This window comes from Phyllobates terribilis, unplaced genomic scaffold (assembly GCF_046119375.1).
Source record: "Phyllobates terribilis strain yellow unplaced genomic scaffold, ASM4611937v1 Scaffold_13__5_contigs__length_258822181, whole genome shotgun sequence".
In the NCBI taxonomy this organism is placed as follows: domain Eukaryota; kingdom Metazoa; phylum Chordata; class Amphibia; order Anura; family Dendrobatidae; genus Phyllobates; species Phyllobates terribilis.
Window position 1 is genome coordinate 3,747,583 of NW_027362773.1, and position 24,918 is coordinate 3,772,500.

The 24,918-nt window shown below is 45.9% G+C and overlaps 1 protein-coding gene across 3 annotated transcripts in view; it reads left to right on the top strand.

Annotated features, from left to right (window-relative positions):
• The window catches only part of LOC141173657 (dipeptidase 2-like), a 621,939-nt gene that overhangs the window by 501,402 nt on the left and 95,619 nt on the right, over positions 1-24,918 (top strand). For all 3 annotated transcript variants that reach the window (XM_073657957.1, XM_073657958.1, XM_073657956.1), the window contains exon 10: positions 8,828-8,963. In XM_073657957.1, coding sequence (XP_073514058.1) covers positions 8,828-8,963 — 136 coding nt within the window. The remainder of the gene's footprint in view (positions 1-8,827; positions 8,964-24,918) is intronic.

Here is a 24,918-nt window from a genome sequence, read left to right on the forward strand (position 1 = left end):
GTAATGTTGAATTACTGTGTGTTTTCATGCATATGTTTATTAATTTGTTCTTTTTCCTATTAATTCTTTATTTGCATAATGAACTGCATGGCTGAGGACTGTGTGCAGCTCAAAAACTCTTATTGTATATAATTGCTCTCCCTGGAGTGCCCCTTTCAGGTACCTCAGAAGAAAAACCTGTCTGGAGTGGCTCGTTTAGAGGTCCAACTCTGGATCTTCATGCCCTGCAGCCACCCCAGGGCCTACGTAGAGGGTTTAGGACAGGTCCCTCAAAAACACCAAGTACTCTACTTTGTGAGATGGACATCCTTGCTGGGAACCTCACCACAAGAGACTTGGATTCTGAGGACGCTTTGTATTTGTTTTGGTTATGTAACGTTTAAGATCCGTGCCTCCCATAAAGGGAAGAATGTTCCAGTATTGCTTATGTTTCTATTGTTACTGTTTTTATAAAATGTACTTCAGCCCGGGAGTGCTGAGTTTAACTAGGGGGGAATGTGACGCCCAGCTGTGCTTGGTATCACAAATCCTAGAAGGGTGTATTGAAGGATTCCTCCACAAGAGGCCCCCATACCATTCACACATCTCCACCTTCCACCTCAGACCACCAGAGGGAGCCCGTTAGGGAGATATGTAAGGGAAGGTGGAGCCAGGCAGCCGTTAGTCTATGCTGGAGTCTAATTGGAGGCAGAGTCTGGTTTAGCAGTGAGTCCAGTGCAGTCTGAGAAGAGATACCTCAGAGGAGAAAAGCCTGTTCCAGCTCCTGCAATTGCTATCCTGCAGTGGAGCTTATCCAGATCAAGACTCAGTGTAGCTCAGAATAGTGAGCTCTAGGTGTGCCGGCGCCATAAGATCGGTGAAGTGCGGCCCGCTGCAGTTAGTGTGAGTAGCCTATTGAGGGTCCGAGTAGGCCGAAGGCGACGAGTAGAGAGTTAGCTCATAGGGGGGGCAGAGGAGCTTAACTAGCTCACCCCGAAGAAGTAGTTACCGGACACCGGGTCCTAAACTTGCCGGGATCTCCACGACCCAGTAAGATAAACCGGAATCCCTGGAGAACTACAGGTTCCAGGATCGCTAAAGTGCTGATACGTACCAGAGCCAGGAGACACATAGGCCCCGTAAGTCGGGAGCGTGCTCTCCAAGAGAAGGCCCTACCACAAGGTCAGCCAGCGCAGGACAGAGACAAAGTTAGGCCTAGCTCCAGGCAGGTCAGAAACGTACTACGCAGAAGCCAGAACCAGGAGGCCCTAAAACCTGCTCATTGGGGAGGATCTAGACATACACCCTTCACCCTACAGTGCTCCGGGGAGTGCCTGAACTTCAATCAGTAAAAGGTATTGAAGTGACTATTGTCTCTGTCCCTGTTCTTCCTCTGGCCCGGCGGAGTCTCTTTGTCCTGCATCCCCGTTCCTATACTGCCCTGAGGCCCAGCTCCACCTGTGGGGAGCTATACCATCAAACTGCCTTATCATCAGCCTCAGTGGACTGCGCAGCGCTGGTGATCCTCACCAGAAGCCACAGGTGGCGTCACGAACTCTTTCTTTTATAAACTTTACAAATATCAACCCCCTTTTTAAAGAGCGGCCCAGGGTACGGGCCCGGGAGGCGACCACCGCGACATCCCTAAAGGCCAGGCTAAAGACCCAGGTACCGAGTCATCCCCTTTCCCCTGGGCTAGTCAGTGTCACCTGTCAGAATCAGCTGATATCCGATGGCGATCGTGCACACACAGCATCTGTGCACGCAAAATCGCCATGATGTATCCATACGTCCCAGGTCGGTAAGTACCAGGCCACAGGGACGTTTGAGTACTTTTCATGTCAGAAAGAGGTTAACATGCAGTATCAGGCAGGTTCCATCAATACAGTACATTTCAATCATTTTCTTACGTTGAGTTCGGACTATCCCTACTTTAACATGTCCTGTTAGCTGTAGAGATTCCCCTTCCGGCACTCACTGGAATATTCCCGGGATCCTCTACATTTCCCTCACGTGTTTCCATGTCCATCTTCCACTCTACAGAAGGGTTGTCTGAGCTCTCCATTGCCCCTGACTTGAGCCTTGAGCTCCGGACGGTGCAGGAATGTCCGCAGGGAGTTTTGCACAACCTCATACCGCCAGAACGTTTTGACACCACTGTGCTTTCAGCTCACTGCCACTTAAACTGGACCTTGCCTGCAACAAATACTTTTACTATCACTTTCACTAACTGCCTCAAACTAAGAAGTAGTTTCCTTTTCTACTTGCCCTAGCCCCTCCCAATGTGGAGTATTCCCAAAATATTAACTGTATCTTGCCCTACTGTACCTACAGTAACTATCTATCTCTATCCTAAGCACTAACTATATCCTATACTTTCCCTATATCTCAGCTTAGTGTACCAGAATTACCTTAGGCGTTACCATTACAGTACCCACACAGCAACATCAGTACCTTTCACACATTGCATTGTTTACATTACACTCTATACTTTTTACCTTTCACATGTCACCATAAAATGCAGTAAAAACACATGACAGTATTCACACCACGCAATTGTTTTCTTCAGGGGTAGGAACACAACAGTCTCTGTCACACCCTTACAATTAGTCTGTTCCATATATTTGCAGAGAAATGGCATTCAGTGATAAAATACATCCTTTATGTAAATTGTCTCTAAGTCTTCAGCCCACAATTTGAACCAACAGTCTGACAATTCATACAGATAAAGAATGGCACTTAAAACTTAATAGTCCCATATTGTTAGCAGAGGGTTAATCCGCGTGACATCCAGAGTTTAGAACACAAAATGTAGGTTTATTCATATCCAGCATAGGCACAGCATGGAGTCTGGTGTTACTGCAGCATGAGGAGAAATCAAAACATATAACAACAATACAGGAAGAGAAGGAGGGGGCATCCTGTCTGTGTGAGGTTTTTTTTTTTTTTTAAAACACAACTTTGTTAACAACCTCACAATATGCACAACATATGAAACAGCACACAGTAGTTGTTGCAATACACATACAGATTAATATGTATTATTCCAACACCCCCACTCAACAACTACTTATCCTCTTAGTCCCATTGTGGTTCTCAATTCTTGGAACCTAGCTCGTGGCAATGGCTTTGTCATAATGTCAGCTACCATCTTATCAGTTTCACAATAGACAAACTGAATTATGCCACGATCTATCAAATCACGTAGATGATGATGTCTGACGTCAATGTGCTTGGTTCTAGCACTGATCTTTTCACTGCATGCCAGTTTAATGCATCCTTGGTTGTCCTCATAAATTAAAGTCGGCTGAGTTGACGGTTTGCCAAGATCGTCCATCAATTGTCTTAGCCAAACAACCTCCTGGCTTGCATAGGCTGCGGACACATACTCCGCTTCTGTAGATGACAAGGCAACAGACACTTGTTTCCTACTAGACCAGGAGATTGAACTTTCTCCAACTTTAAACAAGTATCCACTTGTGGATTTACGATCACGTGAATCACCAGCCCAATCCGCATCTACATAGCCGGTAAGTTCTAGATCTCCTGCTGCAGATAGTTTTAAATTTACATCTTGCGTTTCTTTCAAATATCGGAGAAGTCTCTTAACAGCATTCCAGTCTCTTTGGCGCGGTTTTTCCACATATCTGCAAAGGATTCCAACTGTTGTTGTGATATCCGGTCGAGTCATAGTTGATATGTATAGAAGTGCCCCCACTGCCTGACGATATTTCTCATTGTTAGGCAACAGGTCATCTTCTCCTTCCAGCTTCAGGTAGGATGGTTCCATTGGGGTTGATATACCTTTGGCCTCTGACATTTTAAACTGATTCAGAATCAAATTAATTTTTGCACTTTGGTTTAGAAGAAAACTTCCATCTTCCTCTCTCTGGATTTGGATTCCTACATAATATGTCACACTTCCAAGGTCTTTTGTTTCAAAGTGCTGATTCAGAATTTCAGTAATTTTTCCAATTTCTGCGTCGTCTTGATGAACAACAATCATGTCGTCCACATATAAGAGAATATAAATCCACTTTACATCTGTATATTTTGTGTATAAGCACAGATCTGCTTGACCTCTTTTAAATCCTTCTTCCAACAAGACTTTATTCATCTTGGTGTTCCATGCTCTTGCTGATTGCTTAAGACCATAGAGAGATTTTTGTAGTTTGCAAACAAGATTCTCTTCACCTCTTTTTACATAACCTTCAGGTTGAGTCATGTATAAGTCCTCCTCAATGTCACCATTTAAAAAGGCAGTTTTTATATCCAAATGTCTGACATACATCTTTTGTACAGCAGCTACAGCTAACAAAGCTCTGAACGTGGTCTGTTTAGCGACTGGAGCAAATGTAGCATTGTAATCTTCGCCATACTTTTGAGAATATCCTTTTGCGACCAACCTTGCTTTGAATCTGTGGACTTTACCTTCAGAGTCATATTTGGTTTTGAAGACCCACTTGCACTTGATTGCCTTTTTGCCCTGTGGTAGCTTGGTGAGTTTCCAAGTTTGGAGTTGATGAAGCGATTTGATTTCCTCATTAGCGGCATCGATCCACTTTGCTCTTTCATGGACAGGTAGTGCTTGCATTTCATCCCATGACTGCGGCTCTGATTCAGGTAGTGTCTTGACAATGTAGGATAGACGTTTAGCTGGTATACCTTTGTTTGATCTTGACGATCTCCTGATTTCAGATTCACCTGATTTTTCTGTTGTCCCTTCATTAGTTGAAGAATCCAGCCAGACCTCTACATCCTCTTTGTTGCTGTCTTGTAATTGTGACTTCAGCTGGACTACTGGCGTGATGTCACAAAACTTAGGTGATACAAAGTTCTCATCAATCACTACATCTCTACTTATTGTGACCTTGTTTGTTTCTGGGTGTAGAATCTTATAACCTTTCTGGGTTTCGCTGTAGCCTACCAGGATACCTTCCTTAGCTTGAGATTCCCACTTAGTTCGCTTTTCTTTGGGAACATGTACAAATGCTTTACTTCCGAATATTCTTATGTGATGTAGTTTTGGCTTTCTGCTATTCCATTGCTCAAATGGAGTTTTCTCTGTAGCTTTACCTGGTAGTCTGTTCTGAAGATAGCAAGCTGTCATGATTGCTTCACCCCAATATGCTATGGGCAGATTTGCATCAAATAACATGCTTCTTCCACTTTCACATAGTGTTCGGTTCCTTCTTTCTGCGACACCATTTTGCTCTGGGTTGTACGGTACAGTGGTCTGAAATAGGATTCCATTTTTCTTTAAAATGCTCTGTGTCTCATTACTTGTATATTCAGTCCCATTATCTGCACGTAGAATCTTTGGCATTCTTCCAAATTTATTATATACTTCAGCTAGGTATATTTCAAGTTTCTCTGGAACTTCCTTCTTGCTGTGAAGCAGGTGGACAACTGTATATCTTGAATGATCATCAATAAATGTGAGAAAATATCTCTTCTTCCCTGGAGTCAGAGTGCTCATTGGACCACAGACATCTGTGTGTATTAAATCTAGTGGCTGTGCTGTTGTTGTACTAATTCTCTTAGGAAAAGCTTTCCTAGACATTTTCCCTTTGATGCAGCTAGTACACTTCATTGTCTGGTTACATAGATCAATTGTAATATCCTCAGCTAGTTGCTTTTGGACTAACTTTCTTATTGCTTATGGGTCTCTGTGTGCCAGACGCCTATGCCACACATGTATACAGTTTTTATGCTCTTCTTGTTGCGCTGTATACACACACTCTTTGCATTTCAGCTGATAAAGTTCATCTGTGATGTTTCCCTCTGCTAGTGTGTGACTTTCCTTTGAGATGATGCAGCTATCATGCTTAAATGTAACTTCATTTCCTTGTTTTGTGAGTTTCTTCACAGATAGTAGATTACTTTCAAGACTAGGCACATACAGCACATCCTTTACTGGGATCTTCCTGCTTTGTTTTGGTGAGATTTGACAATCAATATAACCATCTCCTATGCCTTCTGAAGTCATGTACTGACCATTAGCCATAATCACTTTCTCTGATTTACTTTGGTCAAGCTTAGAAAAGAAGTCTGTTATTAGTCATGTGACTAGTTGCTCCAGAGTCTATACACCATGCATGCTTTGATGTATTTGCACTGACAGTAAATGCAGTTTCAGTATTCACAGAATCATTTTCTCCAGATACAGCACTTTTAACCCTTTGAGGACTGCTTTGCTTTTTCAGCTGATTCATTCAAGCTTTCCAGACTCTGCAGTCAGCTTTCAAATGTCCTGATTTCTTGCAAACAAAACATTCACGTGTTTCTTTTGTGTGCTTCCTGTTATCAGTTAGGTTTTGTGTCTGTAAAGCAGATTCTGTGTTGCATATCCTACTGTTTATACCTTCTGCCTTTCGCTTATATTCATCTATGAGCTTCCCCCTGACATACTCCAGTGTAAGCTCATCATCTGGACGCGCATCTAGTGCGGTTACAAGCATATCATAGCTCTCTGGAAGGCCACTAAGCAGTAATGCGGCCACATGAAAGTCCTTTAGATTTTCCCCAATGCCTCTCAGGCATTCTACAACTTCCAGAACACTTCTTATGTAATCCTGCATATCCTGACCTTTCTGTAGCTTAGACTGGTACAGCTTTATCATAAGATAGAGCTTATTGCTTAAATTTATCCTCTCATGTACCTTTTGCAACTGCTCCCACATTTCCTTTGCAGTATTACATTTACACACATGCACAATCTGGTCATCATCTATACTGAGTGATATGGTACTTTGTGCTTTCTGATCCATCTCTGTCCACTCCTGTGGCACTGGGTCAGGTTTAGGCTCCTGTGTGTATTTCCACGTACCTTCTCTTATCAGCAGCATTTTCACTTTGAATTTCCAGGATTGATAATTCTGGTTAGTGTGACTTGGCACTGTAAATTTCATGGAGCTGCTGCTGGTTGCCATCTTTGCTTCTTCTCAGTTTGCTGTCTTTCTTTCTTTTCTTTCCTCTGTGTTCTGGGGATCTGTGACTCTGGGGACTCTGGTACATCTGGGCCCATAACCTGTTAGCAGAGGATTAATCCGCGTGACATCCAGAGTTTAGAACAAAGAATGTAGGTTTATTCATATCCAGCATAGGCACAGCATGGAGTCTGGTGTTACTGCAGCATGAGGAGAAATCAAAACATATAACAACAATACAGGAAGAGAAGGAGGGGGCATCCTGTCTGTGTGAGGTTTTTTGTTTTTTTTTAAAACACAACTTTGTTAACAACCTCACAATATGCAAAACATATGAAACAGCACACAGTAGTTGTTGCAATACACATACAGATTAATATGTATTATTCCAACACATATATATAGTCCCAAATTAAAAATGGCACTTAGCATTAGTAGTCCGTTAGTCCCAACGCATTTTCCCCTGGTTTCCACCAGGGTTCAACGGATCCCATTGATTCTGAGATTTTTTTTTATCACATATTGTACATCATGATAGAGATGAAATTTCTTCTATATCACTTGCGTTTATTTGTGAAAAAAACGGAAATTTGGCAAAAATTTTGAACATTTTGCAATTTTCAAACTTTGAATTCTTATGCCCTTATATCAGAGAGTCGTGTCACACAAAATAGTTCATAAATAACATTTCCCACATGTCTACTTTACATCGGCACAATTTTTTAATCATTTTTTTTTTCTTGAGAAGTTATAAGGGTTAAAATTTGACCATCAATTTCTCATTTTTCCAACAAAATTTACAAAACCATTTTTTCAGGGACCACTTCACATTTGAAGTGACTTTGAGGGGTCTATATGACAGAAAAAACACAAAAGTGACACATTCTAAAAACTGCAACCCTCAAGGTACTAAAAATCACATTAACGAAGTTTATTATCCCTTCAGGTGCTTCACAGGAATTTTTGGAATGTGGAAGAAAAAAAGAACATTTAACTTTGTTTCCCAAAAAAAATAATTTAGACCCAATTTTTTTGCAAGGGGAACACGACAGTTTCTATCACACCCTTACAATTACTCTGTTCCATATATTTGCAGAGAAATAGCATTCAGTGATAAGATACATCCTTTATGTAAATGTAAAAAACAAATAGTTTGTAAAGTCACTAACAAAAAACAGGAAGTGCATGTTCCATATTATCTAAGCATGTGCCATAACTGTAAGTTATTGTGCTCACATAAAAAGGCAATGCATGGACAAAGAATGCTGGTCCTATGATCTCATCACGTATATGCTTGATCAGTAGGAGCTTTCCCCATAATATCACCACACATACGCGTAGATGATTAATAGTTTCTATTGGTGATTATTACAAACATGTGACTTAGCGTCTTACATACAAATTTGGGTAACAAACAAACCTACAGAATCTATTTAGTTTGTAGCTTGGGGACTGCCTGTATTTATGTGTATGCATTTCAAATTGTCATTTGTTCTTTACAAATGAATGCTGTATATTAGTACAAAATGTACAGTAACCCCTAAAATGTGTCTAGCCTGTAATTTTTATATGCCTGTCATACCCCTCCTGATGTCTCTGAACAGAAAACTGAGATGTTTGTAGAATAAATAAACAAGTCCTAAAATAATTAGTTAATAATGTGTTCTCGTGTTTTGGCGTCATCTCCTTTCTTGGGAACTAATGCAAAGCTGAAACTAGAATATTATAGTTCTACAATCAATGAAACCATTAAATTGACACTTTCCACTATTGCACCCCATTGCATTAAGAATCAACATGCTCAACATGGGTCACTCAAACATATGTATATATGCTTTAAAAAACAGTTCTTCCCAGTAAATATTTAGTTGTAGTAGCAACTAATAATTTTAGTTTCAATAACTGTTTTACATTCATAGGTTCCCTGACGGTCTGGAGGATGTATCAAAATATCCACTGCTGATAACGGAACTGTTGAGACGCGGGTGGCAAGATGACGAAATTAAAGGCGTTTTGAGGGAAAATTTCTTAAGAGTTTTTAGACACGTGGAGAAAGTGAGTAACTATTATATAGACATTATTCTTAGTGTGAAATAATTGCACAAAGTAATACAAAAATTATTTCTATAAAAGACAAACTTAACAATTGTGCTACATGTGCTTTCTAACTTTTCATAGTTTTAAGAATGAAAGAAGACAAGTTCATCGAGTTCTACCTATATTATAACCTAACAACTCGATCCAAAGGAAGTCAAAACCCCATGAGGTTGATGGAAAAATATTTATATTTGAGAGTCCTCAGTGGTTGATACCCTTTTAATGGCTAACTGAAAAGATGGTAACAAATTGCAAGCTTTCGAGACTACTCAGGTCTCTTCATCAGGCATAGTATACCACAAAATCTGAAGAGACATATTTATACACAATAAGACACACAAGAAAAAAAATGCAATAGGTAAGACAGGTGATGAAAATAAGAGTTATTATGGAAGAGATAAACAGTTCTGGCTATAAATATTTTAGCAGTTAATAGATAAGGAGTGTGAAGGTTTTATTGTCCTGTGACCAGGTCCAGAGTTGTGATGGCCTCACAATTCTGAGGAGCACATTCCTTAGTTGATGTAGAATGACATAAATCCATGCGATACATTCATTCCTGCTCTGAAAGTGTTAAAGGTCATCATCAGTTTATATTCTGAGACTCTTCTTTCTCTTTGAGATTTGAAGTTACCTTTTAATTCTAGTAATTTCATATCTTTTATGCTGTGATCAGGGGAACAAAAATGCTTGGCTACAGGCAGATCTATTCTTTTTTCTTTTATTGTGTGGCGATGATGATTCATCCTTGTTCTAAGTTTTTGCCCTGTCTCCGCTACGTAAAGACCCCCAGCTGGACATTTGGTACATATAATTAAGTACACTACATTAGATGTGATACAGCTGAACGTACCTGGGATCTTATAGTCCTGATGTGAATTGGGAATCTTTATCTTGTCTGTGGTCTTTATAAACAGACAGGTTTTACATTTCTTCTGGTTGCAAGGAAAGGTACCTGTAGCTGGTGGAGATGACAGGGAGCTTCTGACAATGATGCTTCTTAGATTTGGGGCTGCCTGAAACACAGAAATGGGGGGTCTGGAAATATGGATTGTAATCGGGCATCTTTTTCTAGTAAGGGTTGTAGTTTCCGTGCAGCTCTAATTAGCGCCTCCAGATTTGGATTGTAGGTGACTACTAGAGGCACCCGGTTGTTTTCTTGCTTGGTTTTGTAATGTAGGAGATGATTCCTTGATATTCTGGTTCAGCAGAGGGACGTGACCCCTTTCCCGATTCCTGGGTTGGCAGGGATCAGCGTGACAGCCGAGAGGGAGCAGAGTCTCGAATTAAGTCCTGAGTGGCCGAGTAGCGCTCGATAAGACTGACCACCTGGTCGAGGGTGCCGGAGTCCCCTTGCCCCACCAAACATTGGATAGCGGCTGGCAGAGCCCTAACCAACCGGTCAACCACCACCCTCTCCACCATCTGGGCTGGAGGCAAAGTCTCAGGCTGGAGCCACTTCTTTACCAGCTGCAGGAGGTCATAAGCCTGAGACCGGGCGGGTCTGGTCGCCACATAGGCCCATGAAAATACACGCTGAGCCCTCACGTATGTATTGACCCCCAGTCTGGCAAGGATCTCCCCTTTGAGCCTCTTGTAGTCCTGGGCGTCCTCCCGACTGAGGTCGAAGTAGGCCTTTTGGGCATCGCCGACCAGAAACGGAGCCACCACTTCTGCCCACTGGCCGGCTGGTAGGTTTTCCTGCTCCGCTGTGTGCTCATGAATGGTGAGGAAGGCTTCCACGTCGTCCTCCGGTCCCATCTTCCTCAACACTGAGCGAAACTTGTCCTGGGCCTCTCGACGTTCCGGGCCGGTGCCGCCGGCGTCTCCCGCAGGGCAGCAATCTGTTGCAGCAACAGTTTGTTTGTTTTTTGCTGCTGCTGGTACAGTAGCTGCTGCTGTTGCCATTCCTGCTCCAGCTATTGCCATTGGAGACTCTGGTACTGCTCCTGCTGTTGCCGCTGAGACTGCAGCTGCTGCTGCTGGGTAAGTACCAGCTGCTTTAACAGCTCCTCCATTTTGTCCATGGGGTGGAACTGAAAGGTGGCAGGTCAGATTGTGGTCATGCAGCTGCCGGTGGGGGTATGCCTCAGTCACTATGCCCTCATTCTCCACCAAACTGTAAGGCTGCGATGTTCACACCGTGCAGTAACTGAGGCAGTGACCCAAGCAAGTCTAACATAAACAGCTTTATTCAGCAACTCACGGATAAACAGGACAGTCCTCCAGTTAGCAGCCGGGTTAGCATGAGTCTTTAAACAACGGTTGCCATGGGCAACGGCCGCACCAGGCCGCCCAGAGCCTGACAGGTGCAGAGCCTTCCCAGGCGTGGGTTCAGCCACCCTCAATCCTGCTGAGCTTCCCTGCTGTGCTCCTAGCAGGTTACAACAAAGAACAACACTAATCCTTAGTGCAGGGGTTTTAAAGGACCTGTGGCAAGAGCCACTGGAAAACCCGGGTTGGAGGGAGGAGGCCGCCCCACTGCCTCCTGTGACCTCCAAGAAATGAAGGCCCTGCTGGGTTTTACTTAATCTGCCTTGGCCACATAGCCTGACCAGGTCATTGCTCACCTTCATTCCTGCATTTCAGCCGCAGGTGAGTTTGTGACGGCAATGCACTCCAATGGATTTAATAGGTCTTTGCACACATTCTGGGGGAGATATAACGTCCCTCGTATACGACCCCGGTCACTGCCTCACAGAGTGTATAAAACAGGAATGCTGATTTCACAAAAGAAGGCAATTATACTTACATTTTTATTCGCTCCATGACTAAATGCTTAACGTTAAGTGTTTTCTACTAATGTCATCAAGTTTGCATCTGTCTGTGCAAAAGAGGAGAACAAGAGTCCATGCTACTATATAAAATGTTGAAGTTTATTTTACATGTAAAACTTGAGAAGGAAAAACATAAATCAAAAGCGAAAGAGGCAAGTGGGCACACTTGCTGTTTCAGTGAAAAAAATCCCCCAAAAATAGGGCAGAGAATACTTCTAAGGTGCAATAATATAAATACATACAAAAGGAGTATATATTAGTTCATACTCTGAGACTCTTCTGTCTCTCTGAGATTTGAAGTAAACCTTTTAATATCAATAATTTCATGTCTGTGATGTTGTGATCATGTAAACAAAAATGCTTGACCTCAGGTAGATCTATTTTTTCTTCTTTTATTGTGTGGCGATGATGATTCATCCTTGTCCTAAGTTTTTGCCCTGTCTCCCCTACATACAGACTCCGTGATGGACATTTGGTGCATATAATTAAGTACACTACGTTATATGTGATTGACTCGCCCCCTGGGCCGTGTGGGGAACCCGGAACCGGGCCTGTTGTAGGATGCTGGGGGTTGTAGTCTCCGTGTGGCGGCGACCCGGTCCGTGGCTCAGGGTGGTCAAACCAGTGGCAGTCTTATTAGTATTATAATTGTCCGACTACGCCACCCGTGGATTGCGGTCAGTGGGGACCGCCGCTGCGATGCAGACCACTGAGGCTGATGTTGTATGCGCAGCCAAGTATGGGATGACTCCCCACGGGAGAAGTATAGCCTCAGGGCGGTCAGTGCAGACGATGGTAGTGATGGTGCACGAGCGTCCCAGCACTGATAGTGCTGGTGCGGCGAAGAAGCACAGAGACGTGTGATTGCAGTTTCCAATGCTTTACTCACAGTTCTTTACTGGTCCTAGTCACCTCGGTAACATAGTTTGTAAAGCCGAATAAAGACTTGCGTCCATCAAGTTCGACCTGTTAGTTCTGTAATTGCTAAAGTTGATCCAGAGGAGGGCAAAAACCCCAAATGATTTAGCCAATCTTCACCTGAGGAAAAATTCCCTCCCGACTCTGAAACCAGCAGTCAGAATAAATCCCTGTATCAACCTACTATTTTATTTTATTTTTAAGTATATGCTGAAATCTGCCTGGTATCTAGAAATGCATCCAGTCCCCGCTTGAACTGGTGTAGTGAATCTGACATTACCGTCTCCTCACTCAGTGAATTCCATATTCTCACTACTCTTACCGCAAAGAACCCCTTCCTATGCTGGTGCTGAAACCTTTTCTCTTCCAGTCTTAGTGAATGCCCTCTTGTTACCGTAATATCCCTCCTTTTGAACAAATCCCGGGCAAGATCTCTATACTGTCCCCTAACATATTTGTACACATTTATTATGTCCCCCTCAACCTTCTCTTTTCCAGGCTGAATAGTCCTAGTTTTGCCAACCTCTCTGGGTATTGCAGTCCCTCCATTCCCTTTATTAATTTTGTTGCCCTCCTTTGTACCTTTTCAAGCTCATTTATATCCTTTCTATATATTGGGGCCCATAACTGAGCACAGTATTCCAAGTGTGGTCTGACCAGTGCTTTGTACAGTGGAAGAACAATGTTCTCATCCTTTGCAGCTATACCTCTTCTGATACATCCCATTACCCTGTTTTCCCTTACAGCAGCGGCCTGACTTTGGGCACTCCAATTTAGTTTGCTATCAATCAAGATGCCCAAGTCCTTCTCCATCTCTGAATTCCCCAATGATTTCCCATTCAGTGAGTACTGGTGACTTCCATTTTTCCTTCCCATATGTATGACCTTACATTTCTCCTCGTTAAACCTCCTTTGCCATTTAATGCTCCACCTACCCAGCTTATCCAAATCCCTCTGTAAGTCTGCACTGTCCTCTTTTGTATTAATTGCTTTACATAACTTTGTGTCATCTGCAAATATTGATATTTTACTATTTATCCCGTTGACTATGTCGTTAATAAAGATATTAAATAACATTGGGCCTAGTACAGACCCCTGTGGTACCCCACTAGTGACGCTTACCCAATCTGAGTATATTCCATTTATAACCACCCTCTGCCTTCTATCCTTTAGCCAGTTAGCTACTCACTTGCAGACATTTTCCCCCAGCCCCATCATTCTCATTTTGTATACCAACCTATTATGTGGCACGCTATCGAACGCTTTTGAGAAGTCGAGATACACGACATCCACTGGTTCCCCCTGATCTAATCGAGAGCTAACCTCCTCGTAGAAGTCAATCAGGTTTGTTTGGCAGGAGCGATTCCTCATGAATCCATGTGGGTTCGGGATTAAAAGATTATTAGCATCAAGATGCTCCGTAATTGCCTCTTTAATGAAGCTTTCAAAAATTTTGCCCACAACGGACGTCAGACTCACCGGCCGATAGTTTCCGGCGTCACTTTTCGCTCCCTTTTTGAATATTGGCACTACATTCGCCTGTCGCCAATCAAGTGGCACAGACCCAGTCTCAACAGAGTCCTTAAATATAAGATGTAACAGTCTGTCTATCACATTGCTTAGTTCCCTTAGTACCCGTGGGTGTATGCCATCAGGTCCTGGTGATTTGTTTATTTTAATATTACTGAGGCGTTTCTGTACCCCAGCTTGGGTTAGATTTGTCATACTTAGTGGAGGATTAAGCTTGTCACTTCTCATTTCTCCTGTTAGTTCTATTTCCTTTGTGAAAGTTGTCGAAAAAAAAATATTTAATAGATTAGCTTTATCCTCATCTTTCTCTATGATTTTGCCTTCCTCACTTTTTATCGGTCCAATATTATCCGATTTAATCCTTTTACTATTTATATACGTAAGGAACAGTTTGGGATTTGATCTACTTTCCCTAGCAATACGTCTCTCTGTTTCCTCCTTTGCTATTTTTATTTGTTTTTTGCAGGTTCTCGTTTTTTCCTTGTAACACATTAGTGCCTCCTTACTGTTTTCCTGTTTTAATCTCTTGAATGCCTCTTTTTTGCTATTTAACGCCCCTTTTACGTTCTTGTTCAACCATATTGGTTTCCTCTTATTTCTGGCCCTTTTATTCTCATATGGTATATACCTCTCACACTGAGTATTCAGAATTCTTTTGAAGGTTTCCCATTTACTATTCGTATTCCATTGATTAAGTACTTTGTCCCAGTCAATAAGTTGAAGGTTTTCTATCAGCTGATCAAACTTCGCCCTCCTAAAGTTTAATGTTTTTGTTGTTCCCTTATTGATAACCCTACTGAAGGGCATTTTGAAGTCGATAATATTATGATCGCTATTACCTAGGTGCCCCCCTATCTGTACCTCAGTTATTCTATCAGGCCTATTAGTCAATATTAAGTCCAACACGGCCTTCCCTCTCGTTGGTTCCTGCACTAGTTGGGAGAGATAATTATCCTTAATATTTGTCAAGAACCTTTTTCCTTTCTGAGATCTACAGGTTTCTGTTTCCCAGTCAATATCCGGGTAGTTGAAATCCCCCATTACAATCACTTCATTATGTTTTGCTACTTTGTCTATTTGTCCTAATAGCAGATTCTCATTCTCCTCTGTTATATTTGGTGGCTTATAGCAGACCCCCAGTAATATTTTATTATTTTTTGCCCCCTCTATCTCTACCCACATGGACTCGACCCCCTCTTCTCCCTCTCCTATATCTTCCCTTAGTCTGGGTTTTAGACATGACTTTACATATAAGCAGACTCCTCCGCCTTTCCCCTGTTTCCGATCCCTTCTAAATAAACTATAATCTAATAAATTTACCGCCCAGTCGTAGCTATCATCTAGCCAAGTCTCTGTTATACCTACGATGTCATACCTCTCCTCCGATATAAGCACCCGCAGCTCATCCGCCTTATTGGTCAGGCTTCTTGCGTTGGTCAGCATGCAAGATAAAACTTTGGGGTTATTTAGCATCCTATTCTTCTCTAACGATCTAACTGTACTATCCCCACCCCCCTCTCCACCCTCATTATATTCACTTCTCCCCTTCCCCCTTGCTTGCCTCACATCCCACCTATTTCCTTGGTTTCCCCCCCCGTCTCTAGTTTAAAAACTCCTCCAACCTATTAGCCATCTTCTTCCCCAGCACCGCTGCACCCTCCCCATTGAGGTGCAGCCCATCCCTACGGTAGAGCCTGTAGCCGACCGCAAAGTCGGCCCAGTTCTCCATGAACCCAAACCCTTCTGCCTTGCACCAACTCTTTAGCCACTTATTCACCTCCCTAACTTCCCGTTGGCGCTCCTGTGTGGCTCGCGGGATTGGTAGTATTTCTGAGAAAACTACCTTGGAGGTCCTTGCCCTGAGCTTCGTACCTAGGTCCCTGAAATAATTTTTAAGGACCCTCCATCTACCACTCACTTTGTCATTGGTGCTGATGTGGACCATGACCGCTGGGTCTTCGCCAGCCCCACCCAGTAACCTGTCAACCCGATCCGCGATGTGCCGGACTCGAGCGCCAGGGAGGCAGCACACCGTTCGGCGATTCCGGTCTTTGTGACTGCCCAAGCCGTGCTGCGTCCACCAGGCAAGGGGCTCGACCAACTCCCAGGCAATTCCAGAGCGTGGCACAGGGCTCCCTTCTCTGGCCGTGCCCCACCAGTGACTCTACGTTTGTCCGGCTGCCTCGGGCCTTCTCTTGGTATGCTGATTTCTGCGTCCCTGACCCTATGTGGTGTGCCTTCCTGGTAGTTGTAGTGATGGGTCGCACCAAGATATAGTCACGACCGCCGGTCTTTGGCTGAGGATTAGTCGCCTCCACCAATTTGGGATCCGATACCCTATTCTGCCAAACCGTCACCCGCAATCTCCTGGGCCTATGGGGTTCCTTCTTCTCTCGTGTCTCTGGGCCTCTTAATGTTCTGTTCCTTGTTTCCTTTCTCTTCTGTTCTTGTTCTCTCTGCTGTTTCTGGCCTCCACTCTAGGCCTGCCTCGTGGAGCTGGGCCCAGACTGAGCCACAGCTCCCTGTCAGCCCTCTCTGGCTGAACTCCTCTCTGAACTCACTTCCCGGACAGAACACTGTTCTAATATGGTGCCCACCTTATATACCTCCCTCTATGTGTGAGCCCTGGTGACTTGCAAACAATGGGTTCCTACCTATGCCCAGAGACCCACCCCTATCTGCTCCTACACCACTGGGTTCTCCTCCCTCTCCCCACTCCAGCCAGGGACAGATGCTGTCGTGCCTGCACTTCTGTCTAGTGGGAGCACCGTTGAGCTGTCCCTCGGAAATGGGGTGTGTGTGGTGCATGCAGCTTACTGAGCTCTGGTCCACACTCCATCCTTACCCGGGAGTGGAATATCACACCTCTGGTTTGAGGTGCAATACCCCTGTAGCAGCCGAGCCCTCTGGGTGCTACATGATACTGCTAGGAGTATCTGGGATCTTGTATTCCTGATGTGAGTTGGATATCTTTATCTTGTGTGTGGTCATCATATAATTTACATTTAAAATTTGAGAAGGAAAAACATACTCCAAAAGCAAAAGAGGCAAGTGGGCACACTTGCTGTGTCAGTGAAAGAAATCCCGAAAAAATAGGGCAGAGAATACTGCTAAGGTGCAATAATATAAATACATACAAAAGGAGGATGGTCTATCCATTATAATAGCAGAAAATCCCAGACATGCATGTCCCACCAAAAGGCATTTTGCGTATAACCAAAACCCAGAAAAAAAAACATCTAAAATTCTTCTTTATTAAATTATTCTTTAAAATGAGTAATAATCACACCACATAAATAAATAAACAATAAATTATAAATTTATCAGGGGTTATTAATATGCTCAAAGGTTCCTGCCGGGAACTCTATTCTTACCCCTGCCTACCAGCAGAGGTTGGTGCCCTAATAAATTGTCGAGATGGCACTCCCGCTCAGCGTACACTGACCCTATTGATCCCTAATTGTCCCTATATCCTCAATTATGCAAGAATAATAGAATCAGTTTCTAGTGCCGTCACTTCACTAGACACAATTTTAAGAGTGAAAAGACAGTGTCTAAGGCAAACTCAAGGTAAAAGAATCAAATAGGTATATGTGCAGGAGAAGATATACCTCTGAGGTCTAGGTACATCCCTATGTTCACTCCTGCCTGTCAACGGAGGTTGACATCCAACTTTAAATTGGCGCCGCAGCTCCTCGTCGACTGAGCCTGTACAATCCCTGTAAGGTCCTAATTCAGTAAAGGGAGAGGACCAGCCAAAAGAAATAGAAAAGGGAAACACAATACCTTAGAAGTTATTACTGACACCATATCATCACTTTAATTATATACATATAGATTAGAAAAACACAAGAAATCATAATGTAACAATTCAAAGATACTGGTCCTTTCAGATTTTTTAATAGTCATAAATGCATAGTGGTCATTGCAGCTCTCAGGCAGGGTGCACTATCCTTTCCATATATTTATGCATCAAATAAGATAAACATTTAAACAAGGGTAGCCACTTAACTTGATCTTGCCCATGTACCAAAGCCCTGCGCGTTTCCACGCCTTTTTCCATTTTAGGGGTTCATCAGGGGATGGTGGTAAGGAACAGAGGTGCGTCAATGTGCACAAAAGTGTGCAACAAGGGACCCAGTGGAACGCTGCGTGTGCTCCAACTGTGATATGTGAACTCTACATAGAATGGAGGAAGTGATCTCACCTCCTGTTGAGCGCATCCTGATCGAGTGCTGGAATGCATCATGTGCTCCAGCTAACTTCTGCTGCTCGTGACGCGCCCCCTGGGCCTGTGCTCTGCTGCTGTGCAGGGGGAATACCCGGAGCCGGATCGCTGGGGGTTGTAGTTCTCCGTGGCGGTGACCCGGTCCGTGCCCAGGGCGGTCAAACCAGTGACAGTCTAAATGTTGTAATAAGTGTCCGACTACGCCACCCGTGGATTGCGGTCAGTGGGGACCGCCGCTGCGCTGCCAACCGCTGAGGCTGATGTTGGTTGCGCAGCCGAGTATGGGATAACTCCCCACGGGAGGAGTAATTGCCTCAGGGCAGCTAATGTGAGAGATGATGGGAGTTATGGTGTGAGGGTCCCAGTGCTGATGGTGCTGGTGCGACAAGGAATCACAGAGACGTGTGGTGCAGTTCAGGGTCTTTACTGATGGTACAAGGCAGACCCTCCCGGGAGTACTGGCTAGTATAAGGGGCCTGGTCAGTCTGCGAGCAAGCAGGAGTTCCCCTGGCCAGGTGGAGTTGTAGGCCTCCCCGTTAATCTGCACTCTTCCTGGCTACCTTGCTGTCAGCGGTTACAAGTAGCCCACGTCCCTGAGTATACCGTGTGGTGCTCACCCGTATGGCTGGTGACCTGGGGCCTTCTGTTAGCCTCCACTCCTGGATGGCGGCGCTGGTCCCTTCTCTGTGACTGAGCCTCCGGGCTTCTATGGCCAGAGGACCTGGAATCCCCTGCCGGCTGGTTTCTGCTGCTGGGTGTAGATCAGTCCCCACAGCCTCGGACTCCTGTGTCCGGTTTTAGTGTCCTTGTCCAGGGCGAGCTCTGCTCAGCTCCAGCCCCTGGACTTCTGCTACTGCTCCTACAGAGCTCCTAGTTCTTCCTTTCCCTCTCCAGGTTCTGACTGCTCTAATCCCGCCCCAGACCCAGTTTAAAAGGGCAGATTCCTCCCCTCCCAGGTCTGGGCGGACCGTGTTGCATGTTTAGGGATCCTGACCAGAGAAACCCCCCACTTGCTCTCAGACATAATATCTCTATTACTGCGGCAACCAGACCCCTGGGGTGTCGCATTCCCCCCTAGTAAATTTTAGTACTCCGGGACTAAACACATTTTTGAAGAAACATAAATACAAGGTATAACAATAACAAGACAACATATTTACAAGAAGCTTTAGTCTGTAGAGGTCACGGCGTTTCCGTGACCGGGTGTCCATATCACCCAAGGTGAAGTTTATGAAACAAAGGGGTGTCCATGTCACCCAACAAGGCGAAGTCTTGGCACAGAATAGGGGACCTGTCCAAAGCAAACCCCTTGCGTTGTCCTTGGGCGTGGCTGCAAGGCTAGAGCTAGCTACTTCTAGGCCACGCCAGACAGGTTTTCTCTTCTGCGACCGTCTTCGCAAGAGGCACCAAGGTGCAACTATCTACAATACTGTTCCGGTTATCCAGTGTCCATAACCTGTTAGTCCAAATAAATCTGCAGGGTAACTGAGAAACATAATTAGTAACAGGCAACCAACATGAACCATAAACAGTTAACAGATAAATTCACAGTGCATTAGTTTAGATTCTCCAGCGAGCGGGCATCTGACCTCTAGTGACTCTAGTGGACCTACGGAGCTCACTAACTGGTTCTGCACTACAGGGTGTAGGAGGTGTTATGGGTAAGCTGGGCAGCTGTCTGCGCACTCTTTGGCTCACTAGGGGCACGACAGGCTCACTACTAGCAGAGGGTTGATCCTCCTGTACTGCTGGTGTGGACTCTTCTGCCTCTTGGGCCGGCTGCTCTTCCAGCTCTACCGGTTCCTCTGTAGGCACTTGCGGGGCTGGCTGGAGAAAGGTGAGGACGGGTACCACGACAGCGCCGTTTACTTGTGTCCAAGACCGGGGGAAGTCTCCTAGTATGGTACTGATCATTTCTTCCCTTTCCTCTGCGGGTTGAGGGTTTTCTTGATCTTCTTCAGGGCTTTGCAGCTGCTCGGGACACTTCTTCAGGTGGTCTCTGGAGACAATGGCTGTGGTTTCTCCTCCATCCTTACTGATTATGCAGATTTTTGGGTTCTCATGGCTTGATGGCAGTACGGTGTACGGGTCCTTCTCCCACTGGTCGTCCAACTTGTGGAGCCGTCTCTTCCTCTTCAAGACCTGCTCTCCAGGTACCAGGGGAACAGCGGGAGCATACTGGTTATAAGCCTTCTCTTGCCTTTCTCTAGCTTGAGACAGACTTCGCTTGACGCTCTCCTGCACTTTCCGATACTGCTGCTGCCGTTCTGTATCCCAGTCTGCCTCTGGCGAGGTGTCCTCAGGTGTCAGGACTCCCATATCCAGGTCGATAGGCAGCTTACCAGGTCTTGCTCTCATTAGGTAAGCCGGGGTACAGTTGGTGGAACCTACAGGGATGTGGTTATACAGGTCTACCAGATCGGGCAGTTTCTCAGGCCACAGACTGCGTTCTTCCAGGGGCAATGTTTTTAGCAGATCTATCACCACCTGGTTCATCTTCTCGCAGAGTCCATTGGTTTGAGGGTGATAGGGAGTTGTTCTTATCTTCTTGCAGCCATACAGGTTGCAGAACTCCTGGAAGACCTCCGCTTCGAAGGCTGGTCCTTGGTCTGTCAACACTTGGTTCGGGTACCCGTGTGGACGGCAGAAGTGCTGCTGGAAGGCTCTAGCTGCTGTTTGAGCCGTTAAGTCCTTGACCGGGACCACCACTAGGAACCGGGAGTAATGATCTACGGTTGTGAGGGCGTAGACATACCCAGATCTGCTTGGAGCCAGTTTCACATGGTCCAGGGCTACCAGTTCCAGTGGCTGTCTGGTGATGATGGGCTGCAGGGGAGTCTTCTGGCTGGCACGGTCTTTTCTTCTCAGGTGGCACGGGCCACAGTCTCTGCACCACCTCTCGATGGCTCCTCTCATGCCTACCCAGTAGAACCGTTCACGCAACAAGAACTCCAGCTTCTTCCATCCGAAATGCCCTGCTCCGTTGTGGTATGCCTCCAGAATCATAGCCGCGTCTCGTCTTGGGACCACTACCTGCCAGGTCAACTCATGTGTTCGAGAGTTAACCATTCTCCGGCACAGCTTCTCCCTGTAGAGGAACAGCTTACTTTTCTCCTTCCACAGTTGCTTGGTCTCCTCTGGGGCATCTGGGTCCAGACTGGCATCGGCTTGGGTCAGCATTTCCTTCACCAGACGGACTGCGGGATCACTGTCTTGCGTTTCTGCCCAGTTGTAGTGGGGCAAGGGATTGAACGTCACAGAGCGCCTATCCTTCACATGGTGGGAATACAGGGTAATCCCATGATGGTGGAATGCAGGGAGCTCGACTTCTTCCAGATCTTCTGGATCTTCCCCTACGTCCGGTAAGTTCGGCATTCTAGACAGGGCATCGGCGTTGGCATTTGTGCGTCCCGCCCGGTATTTGATGGTGAATTCAAAGTTGGACAGGCGAGCCATCCATCTCTGTTCCAGGGCACCGAGCCTTGCAGTGTCCAGGTGTGTCAACGGGTTGTTATCCGTGTACACGGTGAATTTAGAGGAGGCAAGGTAATGCTTGAAACGTTCGGTCACTGCCCACACTACTGCCAGGAACTCCAGCTTGAATGAGCTATAATTCTCAGGGTTCCTCTCCGTGGGCCGTAGCTTTCGGCTGGCGTAAGCGATTACCCGTTCTTTCCCCTGCTGGATCTGGGACAGTACGGCTCCTAGCCCGATGTTGCTTGCATCCGTGTGGAGGATAAAGGGCTGGCTGTAGTCTGGATATGCCAGGATTTCATCCCTCGTGAGGGCCATCTTCAGCTGGCAGAAGGACTCCTCTTCCAGCCTTTCCCACCTGAAGGGCGGCTTCTGGTTCTTGGCTTTCCGAGATTGACCTATCAGGAGGTCCTGCATAGGGGCTGCCATTTTGGTGAAACCGGGAATGAATATTCGGTAGTAGCCTACCAACCCGAGGAACTGCCGCACTTCCTTTATGCTGGAGGGTCTTGGCCAGTCCTTAATTACGGTGATCTTATCAGGGTCGGGAGCCACTCCGTCAGCACTCACCACGTGTCCCAGGTACTGCACCTTTGGTTTCAGGAGGTGACACTTGGAGGGTTTCACCTTTAAGCCGTAGTTTGCCAGAGCTTCAAACACTTCTGCCAGGTGTTTCAGGTGGTCCTCGTAGGTCTTGGAATAGACGATGACATCGTCCAGGTATAACAGGACCGTCTCGAAGTTCCGGTGTCCCAGACAGCATTCCATCAACCGTTGGAAGGTTCCTGGTGCGTTGCAGAGCCCGAACGGCATACAGTTAAATTCACTGAGACCCATCGGGGTAGTGAATGCGGTCTTCTCCCGGTCCGCCTCTGCTACAGGAACCTGCCAGTACCCGCTAGTGAGATCCAAAGTAGAGAAGAAGTTAGCAGATTTTAATGCAGCTAAGGACTCTTCTATCCTTGGTAACGGGTACGCATCTTTGTGTGTGATACGGTTGACCTTCCTGTAGTCTACACACATTCTCATAGTGTTGTCTTTCTTTTTCACTAAGACTAGTGGAGCTGCCCAGGGGCTACAGCTGTCCCTGATTACCCCAGCCTCCTTCATGTCTCTAAGCATCCCCTTGGCGTGTTGGTAGTGTGCAGGGGGTACGGGTCAGTATCTCTCCTTTATGGGAGGATGGTCTCCCATGGGGATGTGGTGTTCTACCCCCTTTACTCACCCGAAGTCTAATGGGTGTTTACTAAACACTCTCTCGTACTCTTGAACCACCCGATAGACTCCCTGTTTCTGGTGTGAGGGAGTGGAGTCAGTACCCAAATGTAGTTGCTGACACCAGTCCTCCATTGGTTTCTTAGAGCCTTTACCTTCCTCTGGTTGAGATGGAGGCAAGGGTTCCACGGCCTCCTTCTACAGAATTCTGGTTTATGGTGAACAATTTGGCTAGCGTGGCATACCGGGGCAGGTGTACTTCTCTCTCCCCGATATTTATGATGCGAACGGGCACCCTCCCATGGCGTACATCGACCACCCCCCGTGCTGTCAAAATGGTGGGCCTACTGTCTGAGTAGACGGGTTCTACCATTGCTTGGTAGTCTCTACCTCTTAGACCAATAGCTGCCCGACACCAAATCATCATCTCACTTTTTGGGGGCATGGCAATAGGGAACGGGTCACACATTCTCACGCTACCTATCTCACCACCAGATAGTTCCACCTGTTGCCGCTTCATCAGTGCCCGGATCTCTTTTAGGAGCACACGCTGCTGGCCGGAACTGGCGTTCTTGGCAACCTGCTGTAAAATGAGAATCTCATCTGCAAGACAATTTTCAATCACATTAGTTCCCAAGGTTATTCTAGGGTGACTCTCATGACGGTCTATGTCCACTATAATCAGTCCCTGTGCCGCCAGTTCGACTTTACCGATCTTAATGGTCACCTCCTTGAATCCCACCTGCGGCACGGGCTGACCATTGCTGGCGATGATACTCAGGTCGTCATCTGGGTAGCGGGTTATGTCCGAGTCATTCCAGTACTGCTTAAAGAGCACGTACGGGATGGTGGTCACCTGTGACCCAGTGTCTAGTAGGGCACTCATAGGAATGCCATCCAGTACCACAGGCAAGATTGGACGTCCCCCTACGTATTTATCACGCCAGTTCGATGGGCCTGATGATCTTATGCCTGGGGGTTGGCCCTCTACCCCTGGTTGTGCCCGTTTAAATGACAGTACCTTGCCACATGTCCGGGTTGATTGCAGCGGCGGCAGATGGGTCGTCCATCCTCATTGTATCTGTCGCTGGGTCTTCCTCTGGCCGGTGGGGTCCTCCTCAGTCGGCGCCACGGGACGTCCTCCGGTCCGGATGCCAGCTGGATCTTTCCTGGAGAAGAGATCTGTAAAGACTGCACAGTTCTGGTTAGCGCTGCAACGCTCTTAGTCAGCTCTTGGACCTGATGGTGCAGGTCTGTAGCCGGGTCACTGTTTAAAGCCTGCGCATCAGCTCCCACAGGCTCTGCAGACAAGGGCGCCGTCCCCTGGTGGTAAGTGATAGCAGGGCGCCTGTGGGTCACAGCGCCACCTGGTGCCGGTTCTCGGAGCACCCGGATGGCTCTGTCCTTGAACTGTGCAAAGTCCAGGTCAGGGTCCTGTAAGGCCATTGCCCGCAACTGGGTCCGGTGGGCATTGCACAATAGACCCTCAATAAATTGTTCAGTCAAAAGCTTATCTTCATTTCCCACGCGGTCAGGGTCTAACTGCTTAATGGCTCTCAGGGCCTCTTGTAAGTTTAAAGCATAGTCTCTTATACTTTCATGAGCCTGTTGTTTGCACCCATAAAATCTTAGTTTTATTTCGGCTGAGGTGCGGGTGTCAAACGTGTCTTTCAGCCGGGCTAGTATCTCTCTGACGGTCCTCTTCTTCCCAGGTGACCAGGACTTTACCTCCCTTTGGGCTGCCCCGATTAATTGGGCCACCAGGATGCTC